The sequence below is a fragment of the Vigna unguiculata genome, chromosome 2 (genome assembly GCF_004118075.2).
Source record: "Vigna unguiculata cultivar IT97K-499-35 chromosome 2, ASM411807v1, whole genome shotgun sequence".
NCBI classification, from domain to species: Eukaryota; Viridiplantae; Streptophyta; class Magnoliopsida; order Fabales; family Fabaceae; genus Vigna; species Vigna unguiculata.
This window is the reverse complement of record NC_040280.1, coordinates 3129877-3146892: the sequence shown is the minus strand read 5'-3', so window position 1 is coordinate 3146892 and position 17016 is coordinate 3129877. Positions and strand designations below refer to the sequence as shown.

General features: G+C 33.6%; 1 protein-coding gene across 1 annotated transcript; it reads right to left on the bottom strand.

Annotated features, from left to right (window-relative positions):
• Nucleotides 1–224: 224 nt before the first annotated feature.
• Nucleotides 225–2422, bottom strand: LOC114174379 (sugar transport protein 10-like). The gene is made up of 3 exons (XM_028059218.1): nt 1970–2422; nt 1236–1859; nt 225–680 (listed from the first exon to the last, which is right to left on the bottom strand). Exons 1-3 carry the CDS (start codon nt 2420–2422, stop codon nt 225–227), a joined length of 1533 nt encoding a protein of 510 aa, XP_027915019.1.
• Between the last annotated feature and the right edge of the window lie 14594 nt (nt 2423–17016).

Sequence of the window (17016 nt, the reverse complement as noted above, 5' to 3'; positions counted from 1 at the left end):
AATTATAAATGTAATATTTCAAAAATCTAAAATACAACCTACTGTAATTATTTTTACTTGATGAATTACGGAGTTAACCTGAGCATAAAATGCATTACCGAAAATAAGATGGAACAACAAGAATGAAAACAACTCGTTTATTTTTATTACATAATTTTGAAAAGATTACACCTTCTCTAAATTATGTTTTTTTTATCATAACCAATACTAAACTACAACTGGATTTATACAACAGACTTACTGTTCTTAGATTTAATATCAATGTCATTGGGAACAATTTTCTTCCAAAACCAATGTGAAGTCCAAAGTATATTCATTTCTTCAATGGGAACGTTCTTGGTTTCTGGTAAAAATGATGCAATGAAGATGGTCATGATAACCACAAATCCCGCGAAAAAGAAGAAGAGGCCGAACTTCAAGTGACAAAGCATGGTAAGAAAGACTTGAGCAATTGCAAACGTAAATAACATGTTCGTCGCAACATTAATAGCTTGACCTGCCGGTCGAATTTCTAGAGAACATATTTCACTTGGCACCAACCATCCCAACGGTCCCCATGACCATGCAAATGCTGCAACATATGCACAGATAAAGAACAACAAAATATCTGCTTCAACTTTACTAAATGCTCCTTGACCATTTAGCCCAAACCTTAGACCGATCATTGTTCCAACAATAACCTTCAATCAAAAGTATTATGAATAAGAAACATGATATATATAACAAATTATGTTTAAATTAGGTTTCAAGATTTATACAATGATACACAAAAATATTGTTTATACAAATGCATCCACGGTTGTTCAAGTAATATTTATTAAATTAATCATGCATGTTCACATACAAGAAATTGTTGGAGATCCCTCACCAATTAGATATATGGTCAATTTATAGTATGTATGTGGGTGCAAAGCTCATGTTACAAGTCGATTTTGTTAGTTCGAGTTAAAGTTAAAGTATACTTCTTAAGATGATATCAGAATCATTTAAAGCCTATTCTTATGAGGTTTGTTATTTGTTGGGTTTATTGTGTCACACATTATTTTGCTGCTATCAGACCATCCTTAAATATCTAGTCTCACGCTTGAGATGTATATGAACCTCAACTTACAAGGTGATTTTGTAAGACTAAGTTCGTTTTAAATCCATTTCTTAAGAGAATTTAGCTAGGTTTAAAGTTTTATTAAAGTTATGGGTTGAACAAGTTTAAAAGTATCGGGCTTATAGACTTTTACCTGACAAATAAACATTTGGACACCACCTTCAAGAAGTAAGACCCTTCTTCCAAACTTGTCTACTGTGAAGATAGAAACTAGTGTGGCAACAACATTAACAACTCCAGTGATAACTGCAGACATAAGTGAAGCATCATTACCGAAGCCTAAAATCTGAAAGAGAACCGGGGCATAAAACATGATGACATTGATGCCAGTGAGTTGTTGAAAGGCTGGAATAAAAATGCAGAAAGTTAGTTGAGGCTTGTATTTTGGTCTTGTAATGTTCTTCCATGGATGTTCTACATTTTTTGCCATTTCACTAGCATCAACAATATCTTGGTATTCCTCATCAATTTTCTCAGTGCCACGAATCTTCTTCAACATTTTCTTAGCTTTTTCAAATTTTCCTCTTTCAATCAAAGAATTAGGTGTTTCAACTACACATAAAGATCCTATACATAGCAAAATTGCTGGCACAACTGCAATGCCTAGAGAAATCCTCCATCCATTTTCATGCTTGGATGTACCATAGTTGATTAGGTTTGCAACTAGGATACCAATTGTGATCATCATTTGGAAGCCAATATTGAGTGCTCCTCTAATTTTTGCTGGAGCCACTTCAGACAAATACACTGGTACAGACTATTGATGTAATAAACAAAGGTGGAAAAGTTAATCAATATTTTCCTTGGAAAATAAAAAAGACAAACCTGATAAAATGATTACGATGTATAACTCATGTTAATTCTTACCTGATTACAAAATCCCACTCCAATTCCTAAAAACATACGACCAATGATAAGCATTTCAATGTTCATGGCAAATCCATTCAATAGTGAACCAACAAGAAAAAATAAGCCACCAATAAGCATAGAGGCTTTACGCCCTAGCTTTCTAGTTGTAGTAGAAGCAAAAAAAGAAGCTACTAGTGCTGCAAGGTATAAGGAAGAGGTGAATAATGTAAGAAGTTCGTTGTCAAATTTGCAATATTGATTCTTGCTTTCTGATTTATCTTTCATTTGTTTGTGCACACCAGGGAAGAACTTGATCAAAAATGGTTCCATGGATGTCACTCCTCCTGTAATACCAAGATCATATCCAAAGAGAAGACCTCCCATTGCGGCCACAAAACATGTAATCAGTACAAATGTTGTGACATTCCCTTCATAATGTCGCACTCCTTCTACATGAAAGCCACCTGCCATCTTTCAAATTGTAGTTGTCACAAATATCCTAACTCAATTTCACTCTCCTCAATATCAACTGATACCTCTCAGAAGTGTGTAGTTATAACAGGAAAACAACAATAACCACTTTGAACAATGTACTTTCTCCCTTTCTTTCTCTTTTTCTCTTGTCACTTGTTTTACACATAAATTTATACTTTAAGAAGTAGACAAGCAAAACACTTTTGATGGTTGAAAAAATTTCACAACAAAATAGGGTTCAATGGTCATATATCCATTACTTTTTTTTTTTTGAATAATGAATAAATTTATTAAATTTATTAGTATTTGCTAAAAAGTTGGAAATCAAGTTAGTATTTACCTCAAAAAAATTACTAATTAAAATTAAGATTTGTACTTTGTTATTTGACTTGTTCTTATTTTTTATTTTTTCTCCTACACTTTAATTTGTATCTAAGAAAGTGTAATTTTTTTTTATTTAATAAACATAGTGTTACCCCCACAAACTTTTAGACTATATTTTCTTTATTTTATATATATATATATATATATATATATATATATATATATATATATATATATAATAAATAATAATACACAGATATAATTGTAGGGTACAATGAAAGGGTAAATATCGGTAAACATACATTTATGTTGACGTCTTGCCTTTATTTTAATTAAATTAAAAATAGAAAATCACCTTTTTCGTATCATTGTCACCTTATGTTTATTTGATTTCAAAATTTGTCAATTAATTATTGCTTTTTTTAAAAGAAAGAATTCATCACCAAAATAAAGAAAAGGTAAAATTATAATTTATTTTCGTATATTTTCTTAATAATTTAATATGTTTAATTGATAAACTTAGTTTATTATACTTATATACTAATAATTTAATAAACCATAATTCTATATAATTTATAATATTATGGGTAATTTAAGTTGTTGAATTTTATAAAATTCTCAAAACAACTGAAAAATTACAACACTTTCTATATTCCATTATATAGTTTTCTATAATAATATGCAATTAAATATAATTTATTTGTTATGTTTTACGGTTTTAATTATAGAGAAAAATTAAGATAATCTCTATATTATTGAAAATGATTGTGAACGTGAGATAACATTGAAAGGACTTGTTATTTGTCTTTGGTCTCGGAGCAACGATACTTAGTGTAGAAACTTTGTAGGAATATTTTGGTCTCATAAGTATGAGTGTACTTACAAAGCCTATTAAAACTAGTAAATTACCCGAGGTATCATTCTAATAAATAGTGGTAATTTTGATTATAATATGATAATTATTCAATTTGCATGTATTCTTACGTCCCTTTGTAAAAAATAAAGGTTAAATATGCATCATGACTATGATAATATTATCCAAACATTAATCGCATTGCATGAACACCAATTTGTTTCACTTGTTTAATTTTGACATGAATGCATTTATGCATTTGTTTAACCTTCAATTTTATATTGAGCATGTGATGTACTAGATTCCATTTTTATCATTAGTAGAAAATTGTCATATAAAATTAATTATTATATTGAGTAAATTATGTATTATTTTATAACGTAAAAGTTATTGATATTTAAAATAGTCTCTATTATTAATAAAAAATTATAATTAATTTATGAATCATAGTCTAAATTGGATTTTTTTTTTCTTTTTTGGGTACACATAATTCTATTCATGTACAATTGACGCGGTTATTTTGGCTATAAAGCTTGTATGGAATGTTACTTTCAATAACCTTTTGTTAGCCTCCTCCTTAAGCTAGGTTGGGCCAAAACTTGAAATGGTGACTATGGTGGATCGTGGATGAGCGGAAGCTTGGTGTTGAGAGAAAAAAGGCTCTTGGTTTTGGTGATTTAATGGTGGGATAAAGGTATTTTGTGGAGATCTAAGGATGGTTAGGCCAACTCTAGAGAAATGGGTACTAGAAGGACCTTTTGGGATGCTTTAAAAAGTGACTAAGAGAAGAACTCTATTGCAATTTTGTGGTTTTACATCACCTTATAGGCCTTGGTTATTGCAGAACCGAAGCCTATAAGGATGCGATGACATTTTTGAATTTTTTCAAACTTTTGTGCCTCGCATCAAAAGGAAACCGAAGCCTATAAGGACTTTCCTGCTTCGGTCAAAAGGCAACCAAAGCCTATAATGCGTCAGAGTTCCTCAAATTTTCAAATATGCCATTGGTAGTAGAGTTTTTGGCCTCGGGTGGAACAAGACCGAGGTAGTATCCACTTTAGGCCTCGATTATTAATTGAGCCAAGGCCATATATCTTATTTAGGTCCCCAAATTGCGAATTGTAACACTATTCCTCTTCGTCCCCAAATTGAATCTCTGTTGCGCGATTCAGAACCACCACAATGTCTCCGTAGCGGGTTCCTACTGCAAATTCATGTTTTTTATGTTGATGAATGCATATGCGTGGAGTAGTTCATGATGAAGTTGTGGCTGATTCGTGAACGTGAAAGGAGTGACGCTGAACTCGTGGTGGTTTTGTAGTGCGATTTGCTCCGATGATGTGTCACTGGTTTCTTTTCTCATTGTAGGTGCTTGGTGGCGCGAATAGGGTTTCTTTGAGCGTCAAGATGATATTTCAAGGTGCAAGTGATTCCATGGTGGTTGAATGCACTGGCGCGAGGATGAACTGCAACTAAAATCCAATCACGATGTGAGCTTACAAAGTAATGGCGTTGCCATGGTGGTGTAAGGCTCTACATGTTTCGTAAGGAAGAAGGTGTTGTGTGTGGTTTGTGTTTATGGTGTAAGACCCGAGAAATGGGGCAGTAAAACAACCATAATGGGCTTTGAATAGCCATTAACCCCATGAATAAGTCTAAAATTCGTTTTGGGACCATTAACCCTCATTAAGGTGTAATTAAGAGATAGTAATTGGGAGAGAATACGGAAATTTTGGGACTGCAATTTGTGAGTGTTGGTAAGGGAGGTTTTCAGAGAAGCATAGAAAGGCTCTTAGACATCATAAAACAAAGGTTAGGAGACTTCTGAATGTGTTGTGTTGTCTAGTGTATGAGTCATCGTGACTTCTGAATGTGTTTTTGGTGATTTATATTGTATGTTAAACATTATAACCTTTATATAATTGGGGTATGATGGTGCTTGGAGGAAGTCCCGTATGATTAATCATGGGAAGAAAGTGGATTCTTGGAAGGAAAAAAAAAATGAATGAATTAAGTTGTCCTAGAGTAATGATTATATGACACGTAAGGAATAAGATTGTGGTGAGTCCTTTGATGAATTTTATGTGAATAGGTGTGACTGGTGTAATTTTGATCGTGTGTCAAAGCAAGGAAGTTAGGATTCCCTCACAGGTGCGAAAATCTAGGTTGTGTCCAGGTATTGATGTACCGCCTAGCGGCACCCTGCTTGTCGCCAGGCGACGACTGGTATAAAGGCAGTTGTGTGCCTTGCACTAGATGGTCACAATAAATATTGGTTGGAGTGAGTTGGAATAGGAAAATTGGTCAATAAAATTGGAGGAATTGGTACACAAGAATTTATTATAATCAAGACAAGGGGAGAAGTTTGAGGGTATGCTATGTTAGGAGTGGTTTGGTAATGAATGTGGAAATCTGTCTTGGCGATGTAATTAATTGAGTGATAAGAAGAAAAGATATAGAGTACATAATAAGAGGGGGTTGAGAATTTATATATCGAAATGTGGGGATTGGTGACTTTTGGCCTATAAATAAAAGAGTGAATGGGAAAGTTAGATAAGGGGGAACAAGTATAAATTGATTAATTGTGATGAATTATCATTATGAATTCTGACTAGAATGGATGCCATTGAGTGTGGTCAATGGTGATGATTCGATGAGGATAGTTGGGCAGCTGGAAATAGTTGTATAAAAATGAGAGGCACATATATAATATTGAAGGATCATAGAGGTGTTTATGAGTTGGAGTATGTGATATTAGGCATATCAATGCAATGGTGAAATGATGCATAACTAATTGGTTAAGTCTAGGATTGCTAATGAGCCAAACAAGGTACAGGGATTGAGTAAGAGTTGTTCTAGTATAAGTTGATTAAGTCATGGTGTAACTAGAGAGTGGTGGGTGAATCACATAGTTTGAAATGGTTAAATGGTGAACATGAATTATAAGGAATTAAATCATGTTGTGATGGATGGGTAATTAGAACCAGGTTATGATACGAGAGTGTGCAATTTCGAAACATGGAAGCAGCTAGATTGAAGGACAATCTGATGGATGCCATGAAACCAGAAAAAATTGTGCTATTGGTGTGGCGCCTAGTGGCCTGGGTGTGCGCGCCAGGCGATAAGAGCAGTAGGGATGTTCCTACACCGCGTGGCGCCTGGCGACAAGGTGTGACCCACCAAGCGATAAACCCTGCAACAATGGGTCTATGAGAGGCTGGCGACTGGCGGCAAGAGGAGTTCTGCCAAGCGGTCTACGCAGGTTTCGCCTAGCGGTACCTGACTTGAGTGTGTTGTTTCTACGCATTGATGCGAACTTGGATCAGGGGATGTTGTGCCATGAGTGGGTAGGTTCATGGATGGTGGTGAACACGTGATGATATGAGTAGGGAGGTTCATATCCTATTACTCTCGTGTGAGGATACAAGTGAGGTAGGTTTGTATGTTCCATGCTCACACTTAAGAGATGTTGTGTACGGGGAGATACGTAGCTGGTGGATCATGTGTGTTGGACTACGGGCGGGCAGGTTTGTTGACCAGGACTACGAGCGGAGAGGTTCGTAGAGTAGGACTATGAGCGGGGAGGTTCGTAGAGGCAGAACCACGAGCAGGCAGGTTCGTGTGAGCATCATAAATCTTGAGTCCAAGGCTAACTATTTGTATGATTTAACGTTTAAAAGCCTTGGGGGTTAAGGTCTTGGCCAAGAACTAACAAGGATGAATAAGATGGGTGTATTGCTTTTATTCTGTTACAATATATGTTATTTTCATTTATAAGCTCACCCTTTCTGTTTGTACTTGGCGATGATTGTGTAATTCTTTACACGGGAGCAGATGATGCCACAGGTGATGTTGTTGATGCTTAGAGACGGAGATAGGGGCGAGCTTGGGCTCTAAGCTAGGGATTTTTACTACGTTTTTACTATTTTATTGGATTTTGGAAATTGTAATAAGTTTATTACTACTATTAAATAGTTTTTGGCACGTTGAATAATATTTTAAATTTTCCTGCATTTGGGAATAATAAAAACTATGACGATTGAATTTCAATTCTTCATTTATTTATTTTAAATAAGTAATTTCCATTAGGGACGTTACACTTTGTGCTCTAGTGAGGCTACGGTGGTCGACAAATCTGCACCTAGAAGTAGTGTGAAGAAGAAGGTGACTAGGGTTTGAAAGTTACAGGTTGTGTTTCTGCTCCGGTTCATAAACACATGGCCAAATGTTGACCTTTTTTGGCCTCAACCTTATATGCCTCAGTTCTGAAACCAGGGTAGAATGTCAAAAATAACCACGACCAAATCTCCTTCCTGCATTGGTGGAAGTATGATTCAAATTTGAATTTGGCAGCATAACATTAGCATTCTCAAAGTGAGAAATACATGAGGGAGACACTTCTATTTATAGAGTAAGGTGTCTCCAAAATGGTCCAAACCCTAAAATGCTTACATGACACACACACACACGCCCACACACACACGCCCACACACGCACACACACACACATGGGTTGATTTTTGAATATGGGTTGATTTTTGACCCGGCTCACCAACCCGTAAATAAAGCTTCGCACAAGTGTTTTTTGTTAAGTTGCGAGTTTGCATTTGGGTATGTTAGGTTATTTTTTTTAGCCAACACAGATAATTTGTATTTTTGTGATTTGGTTTGTAATTGGATTGTATCAAAGTTTTTTTAGATTTTAATTACAATTATAATTTAGTTTTGACTGAAAAAAAAATTATATTGCTTTTAATTAAGTGAGCCCGTGAGTCAACCCGTTTAACCCACCAATCCGAGGTGGACCAGACCGGGTTCAAATATTTTTGGCTCATTAATAAGTGAGCCGGGTTGGGTTGGCTCAGTAAGTAATCAACCCGTGGTAGATCGAGCCGGATCAAAAATTAACTCGTACTGAAATTTTCATCTCTCCTCTTCAATTTAACCCTCTCCTTCTATTTGATCATGTCATTCTTTTCTTCGCACTTTAAAATTTATATAGACTTCTATTATTTATTAACTTTATCTCTTTCTTAAAAAAATCATTATTTGTAATATATTTTATATTGTTAATTTGTTAAGAAAAATACACTAAAAAGTTTGTTAATATGTTTAAAAATTAACAAAATTTATTTAACTTAAATATTTATATAAAAAAAATAATTAATCAATAAATACAACTCAATTAAAATTAATGAATAAAACATTCATATTTCAGCATTATCATTAGAAAAATTTTCTTATTCAGGAAAAAGAATAATGATAATTTATCAATTTCTATTTTAAAAGCAGTTATTATTTAGACAAAAAAGAGAATTAATGGTGATTTACCAATTTCTTTTCCGGAAAAGATATATAATAATTTTTTTCATTAATATCATAACATATAATTTATAATCATTTAATTATAATTATTATGGTGTTACTAATAGGATAATATATTATAATAAATAAATAATAAAAAGATCAAAAGGCACGTATATGAATTCCAGTAAAAATCCATAAAAACATTCATTTTTTAATTTATTAAATTAAATTAATAAATATAATTATAAATTAGTATGTTAATTAATTTTTATTAAATTTTTAGGTGTTTTCATCTAGCATTTGCCAGTTTCTCAAAAAATCCTTCCCTTTCAATTTTCCACTTTCAGGCTCTCCTCTGACATAAATCTTCACTCTAGACCAACCTAATTTGCTTTTGGTGAAAACAAAACTATCCTAGCCCCACTCATTCCTTTAACTTTCAGAAATCAGTCCTCTTCATTCCCTCCTAGAGCAACTGCGAACTCTCTACTAGGGTTTGGTACCACCTTGGTCAAGCAAGTTCGAACTCATTTCTTTTTCCACGTAAGTTGTCTCTCATCCAATACTTTCCTATTTCTAGCACAATTGTCTTAGTTCCAGCTAAGGTTCCCCTAGGTAACTCTGTTTCCTTCTATTCCTCTATTTTTTTTTAGCTTCTTAGTCCGTTCCTAGAGCTGCTGTGCTCACTGTTTAGCGTCAAAGTATTTTTGTCAGCTATTTCCAGGTAAGGGAAGCTAGGGTTTTGCTTGTACTCCAGGTATGGTTTTATGTTATGATGGCTTATTTGATGTTGTGAGTGCTTGAAAAATACTAAAACTTCGTTTGGTTGTGAATACTTGGTTGTACACGTGAGAACAGTGGAGAACTATGATATTTTTGCCCCGGCGTGCCAGTCTCGCCCAAGCGAGAGTACCAGAGGTTTCTCCCTAGAGCTTACGCGAGCTGTCACTCAGGCGATGAGCCCCTGTTATGAGCGAGAGCCATCTCGCTCAAGCGAGGAGGTCTCGCCTAAGCGAGAGAACGCGAAAGCTCTTAGTTCCTCTTTTCGAGCTCTCGCCTAGGCGAAGGGAGCTCGCTTGAGTGAGGGAAACCTCTCGCCTGAGCGAGACCCTTTATCCTGAACTAGAGGTTGGACGAGAATGTGTTTAATTCTGTTTTTCCCTCTATACTTGGATGGTTGCCATATGTTCGAATTGATTAATCTTAGAGAGCATGAATTGGGTGAATATGTATGAGTAAAATGATTTATGGTCTGTGATGGATAAGTTTAAGATGATCTTGGCATGTGACATGTATGAAATGGTTGGTTATAAAAGTGGCATGGAATTGGCATGAGAAATGATTCTATATTGATTGATGGAACATGATGTTGGTATGGTTAGGACGTAATTCCATGATGGTTTCGTGGTGGTGCCTCATTGGTTAGGACGTAATTCCATAAGTCTCTAGGTGAGATCTCATGGTTGTGCCTTGTTTGGTCAGGACGTAATTCCATGACCCCTGTTAGTGGGAGTTCATGGTGGTGCCTCATTTATATAATTTAGTAAGGATTCAAGGTAAGGATTTCATCCTGACACTCTAAAGAGTCAGTTAGTCTCACACAGAGCGTACTGAATCAAGTGGTGAGAGTAGCAGGGCGCTTGGAACACTTTAAGGCTAACCTTGTGCGTGCATGAATGAAACACTGTAACAATTAGCTCGGTAGAGCAGTAAAGGCCACCATAAGTGCAAGCATCCGCTGAATCTGACTAAATTATTTGTATTCGGATGAGTCGTGTCTTGAGTCTTAGTGTATTGATTGTGAGTCATAACATGATTGGTTGACACATGCATCTTGGATTATGAAAGGGTATGTAACTGTATGATAAACCTTTTTCTACTCTAGCTTACCCTTTTCTTGTTTGATTGTTATGTGTGTGGTCTCTTCTCTTGCGATGATCATCAATTTATTGATGTGAGCATATGCGAGAACTCCTCGTGGTCAACAGGGAAACAGTGATTCCGCTGCATAGTCTATCTAGGTTGGATTCCGCTGATTTGAGCTTTCCTTTAGGGCTAAGGCCCATGTATTGCCTTATTTTAGAACTTTATTTTGAATACTTTAGATCCTTTACTTTTTTTTGTACTAGCATCGTAGTGTGCCTTAGTTTCTTTCCTGTTTTCTTCCAGCTAACTGTAAGGACTAGTGTTTAATACTCCATGACTTTGATTCTTATATTAATCTGTGTGACATTTCATTTAATTAAGATTATTATTTAAATGGAACGTTACAATAACTATTTGTATCAAATTAATCTTAGGAAAGTTTCATTATATGAGGTATATATATGTTTATATCAGTTTTATATATCTATTAACTATTCAATTTGTTTCTTATATATGTGAGTTACCATAAGGTTTGAGTACTTTATTCTCCTAAGGACATTACATTGGTGCACATAATTGAGGCGCAAATATGGCATCTAATGTTTCAAGGTTTGGTTTTCTTATTACTATATTAATTTATATATTTACATTCCTTTTTACTACAGTTAACATATTTGCACTAGTGATTGGCTAAAATGTATATATTTTCTAGTTTTCTAAATTGTAGGAAAACATGTTTAAGTACAAAGAACGAATGTTAGAAAAAATGGTAAGGTATATGAGATTAGAGACTTTGGGATGAATTATCGTGTTACATCTTATCCTTTGAAAATCCTGATTTACAATACAAAAAAGAAGGGAAAAAAAGAAGATGTGTATATATAACAAGACTTGAAAAAGGTCCAATACTCAATGAGCAGGAAGAATAATAAAGTAAAAATAAGGCAAATAATAATATTCTTATGATGATATGAATGCTTGTATTTAATTTGATCATATGTGTAATTTGTATTGTCAATTCAAGTTAATATTATAAGAATGTTATCTTGTGTTATTTATTACTTAAAAAAACTAATTTATACATTGCTTTAATTATTGTTGATTATGTACTCTTATATGTTTGTAGATTTGAATCATTAAAATTAGATTCTAAAAGGCTCGTTATTTCAAAGTTTATTGATGCTCAATAACTTGAAGCAAGTACATGTAACGTGTAAATGATTTAAGTGCAATGGGGAAGGTATAAAAAGTTAGTATAACTCTATTAATTTAAATGTAGTTAATTTTAATTTATATATTTGGTGACATTGTAGCACTAAATTTGTTTTATGTGTTGAAACTTTTATTTGGTTTAATTATATTCATAGAGTTGTTTATCTTCTGCAATAACATGTTAAAAGGTAGGTCATATGTCACATGACTACTTTATTGGAGGTTTTCTTGTTATTGGAAGATTTAGTATTTCATCAAATAACGTGTTATTTTTCCTACTTAAAATTTTTCATTAATATCTTTACATTTTAAAATATTAATTCTTTCTTGTATTTATTTACAGGACTAAAATATTCGAAGATACTACATTTTATTATCGTATTTAATAATACTTATTTAGTTTTAATATTTTGAGGTGGAAATAGATTTCTTGTATAAATTGTTTGTATTCATTGTTAGATATCAATTGTATATTTTTGTCATTTTAAATGTAATGAATATTTTATATTTTAATTTTTATATATGATATTTACTTATTTTAACATTTTAGAATAACTTGTGTATTATGGTGTGAAAGTAAAGTGAAATATCAATTCAATTTCCAATAAAAATGATAAATATTTTATTATAAAAATAATTAGTAATGATCATAAAAAGTTGACATTGTCACTCTTGCAAATAATTAATAGTGATAATTTTTTTTGTCAAAAAAAAATTAATAAGATTTCAAAATATTGTCACAAATACAATAGTGTCAAGAGTACCAATGACAATTTAATTTTTGTCACAATGTATTAATTGTGACATATTTATAACCTTTACTGATGAATATGTGTATCATTAAAACTACTTAGCTTGGTGTCGCGAGAAAATGACCTCGGTTTTGGTAATTTAATGGTGGGATGAAGGTTGTTTGTGGATATCTAAGAGAGGTTAGGTCAACTTTAGAGAAAAAGGTGGTAGAAGGACCTCTTTGTACCAAATGACTCAGAGAAGAAATATGACTCAAATTTGAATTTGGCGGTATAATATTAACATTCTCAAAGTGAGAAATACATGAGGTAGACACTTCTATTTATAGAGTAAGATGTCTCCAAAATGGTGTAAACCCTAAAATGGTAACATGCACAAAAACCACTCATGAGTTGCCATGTATAAAGCAACTTTATGAAAAGCCTCTTTTATAGGACAATGACACATGACCATTACCTATGTAAGAGAACTCTTCATTAAAGGCTTTGTCATGTGGCATGTGTGGGACGTCCTCCACATTAAGCTAGGGTTAACTTAACTAAATATCAAAGGATTGCTTAAGCTAGGCCCATATGATGCTCCCAATAAGAGTCGCGAAAATTAAGTAAGTAAATAAATATTTAATATAAATGCGGAGAGAGAAGATAAGGAATAATACTAGCTTAAGTGGATCACAATACTTGGGTGTGTTGAAAGAATTTGGGTTCAAGTCCTGTTTATGTCATTATAGCGTTATTTAATTATTTAATTTTTTTTTTTGTGGAAATATGAACATGTGACTTGATGTATAATCACATATGTACATAGAATATTAAGAAACATGAATTGGTTAGTTGGTTGTGCATTAGTTTAATGTCTGCCAAGTGATGCGCGTGGGCATGGCCTATTTTCTATGTTTCATGGGTTTTTCTAGAGATTTTAGGGAACCGTTGGGGTTCCTGTATTTTTGGTAAATGTTTTGATAGATTAATTGTGTGATATGATTTTGTGATTTCTACAATTGGATGAATGTGGAGTGAATATGCATGGGGTTACATTTAGGACTCGGGAATGATGAGAGATCCTGATTTCAGGTTATAAATTGTTGTAATGATGTGTTGTTTGATTTAATCAGACCTGTATGCAAGCTGGAACAAAAATTGCATGGTTTTTTTGTCAAATTACATGAATAGGAATGATTATTAGGGTTTAAGGCTCGTACAAGTGCGGGAAAAATCTGGTATCTGCTCAGGATTGGATGCATCGCCTAGCGGTACATGACTGTCACCTAGCAACAGACCAATGTAGATGTGCACACTGGTTTTATCTACGTTGGGTGGAAGTTGGGCGTTTAGAGGGTTCTATCTAGATTCTTTTGTAATGAGATTAACCTATTTGGCAAAGGGTTTTGGGAAGGGGACAAATGTATGACATTTGTTAATTGAAATAAAAGAGCGTAATAGGGCTACTTTTACTACAATGGCATTTTGGTTAGAAATCAATATGGCATGCTTTAACTTGGTAAAAGAATAGGTGTAATGGATTCTTGTTAAATATTAATTGATGAAATGATCTCAACTTATGAATTTATTATGTATATGATTGTGTTGGAGTGTGATTCAGTCATGTTATGATGATTGGATATGCATTTTGGTGTTATGGATTGCATGATGGGTGATTGGGTTCTTTAGAACTTGTCCTAAAGAGCCAAAATTCAGTAGTAGTAATGTTAATGTTGTGGTGCCTAACAGCACGAGGTGAGCCACTAGGCGATAGAAGGAACCAGGGAAGTCCCAAGATAGTGGCCATTGGAACGCATGGCGCTTGGCGGCGTGTGGTGCCCGCCAGGCGGTTTGGAGCGATATCACGTGTAGTGACGTGTTGCATTGGAAGATGTTTACACCGTTTTGGATGAAGGCCTCGAGGAGATGACTTCCTAGGGGCCCATTTACGAGTTGTAGGATGTAATGGGGAGTTGAAAACATGGTCATTCTAGGTTGGAGCCTGATGGTAATTGGAATTTCGGTGTGAGCATGCTAGTTGTGGCTGGTATTGATTGTTCACTTGATTGCTCTTCACGGTCGGAGCCGGTGAGGATGATAGTCTTGTGATGAATACGAATTGTGGTTCGTATTGGAGAGCTCCACTCGGTGTTGCGGATTGTAGTCCATAACTGGATAATTCTCGCGTGTGATCTATAGGTGGTGGCCGATAGATGGTGGAACCACGAGTTGGAACTTGTGGCAACGGGAGTCATTTTAAGGATAACATCAAAGTGTATAGAATCAAGATGTGCACGGTAGTGGCTGTGATTGCGAGTGTTTGAGAATGGTAGTTCTCAGAAGGGTCATAGGTTTAACTTAATAATTGGGATTTAAGTTTCATGGTATTGTTTATTATTTATTTTATCTTGAGGTCACCCTATCTGCTTGTGTTTGGTGATGATTGTGTAACTTGTTACACTAGAACAGATGATGTTTCGAGTGGAGTTGGAGATACGTAGCACTGGAGCGAGGCTAGTTTGGGGATTTTATAGAGGATATTTTTACCATATTTATGTATTTCCAATATGATAGGTTTTATGTTTTGGAAACTCGAAACCATTGTTGTTTTGGTTTAAATTTTGAACTATGACATATTTAATAAAGTTTAATTTTCCCGAGGATTTGAGAAAGACGTTTATTAATTATCGTTTTAATATTGCGTGCTATTTTATTTTATTTAAATTAGTAATATCTAACTAGGATGTTACTGTCCCTACTTCAGCAAGATTGTTTTTAAAACCCTACACTACTTGGCCCTTAATACAGAACCTTCAAAGGAAAACCTACATGACACTTAATATAAGGTCTAAAAGTTCTCCATGATGGCCCAAGTGAAAAGGAGTTTAGGTTCACCTTGACTAGATGTTGCTAACTCTTCTTGAATGTGCCTAGTCATGCTTCTTGTGATTGGACCCTTGGCTAAGGGTGTGCCATCAGCTTTGGACTGAATATAATTTTTCTTTGTTGCGTTAGGCTTTCTCTTCTATTCTGTGTCTTGGGTGTTGAGAGAAAGATGAAGAACATGCTTTCACTTGTGTAGAAATATACAATTTCAAGTTTCTCATATTTTTTTAGAAGGATATCCATTGTACAAATAAATTGACTACTTTGACCCTAGCAAATAGAGAAGCTTATATTTAGTATCCTAGCTTACTATCATCTACGAGTCTAGTTTTTTATTTTCCATATTAGGTTTTATCTTTCCATGTTCAGAAATTTATAGTTTCTTTAGGAAGTTTAATTAGTTTATTCACATCAGTATGGTCTAGCCTCTCATGATTATGTTTCTTTTATTCTTTTATTTTTTTTAGTAAATTTTTATATGATGACAAATGATAGATGTGTTTTGTGGGTGTCAGTCTAGTTAAGATGTCAAAATACATAATAATACAAAATTCTATTTTTTTTGTCTAAAATTATTTTAAAACAATAATAAAAATAAAATATTTTTCATTGTAAAATTGAAATTAAAGATATTATCCCTAGTAATTAGCGAATCTTTCTCGATTAACTTTTATGCATTCCGATTATTTATTCTTATTGGGTTTCTTTCCTCTGTTTAAAAACCAATTTAGCTTTTTCCCATAACGTTTTACAATAATTCTTACCTAATTATAGAAATTTCCCTAATTGTATACCAATAAAATAGTATTAAACATCTTTTCTCACATGCATTTTCATAGGCAGTTAGAATGAAAATAATAATTGTCATGTATCAATTGAATATGTTTATATTGATCATCAAGGCTCGGTATTAATTTTGTTAAAAACTTTAAGACATAAAAAGGATTTTTATTAGAGACTTAATCGGTAAAGTATTTCATTTAACTTGTGGAGTAAAAATGTCAATTTCAATAAGTTTTATTCAACTAAGAAAATGTTGGAATAAATAGATGAATAAAACTTGAATATTGTCTATTTGTGAAACACTTGTGTAAATTTATTTATGACATATACAAAATAATTTTATTTAGAATAATTAAATATAAAAACATTTTATATTATTCCTAATATTTTATATGTTATTACAGTTCATGAGTGGTTATTCATGTTGTGTCTTTTGAGGGATTACTGGGGAGTCCCAACGTCAATGACACTTGAGCCCAACCACATAAGCGATTGACACTATTCTCAACCAAAAACCTTTAGGCATGGGTGTTTTAGTCTTCATCCTTATATGATGCTTAACTTTCTTATTTTTTTGTAGTACTTAGACAAACAGTAGGATTCCAACCAATCTCCCCCTCAAGTGTG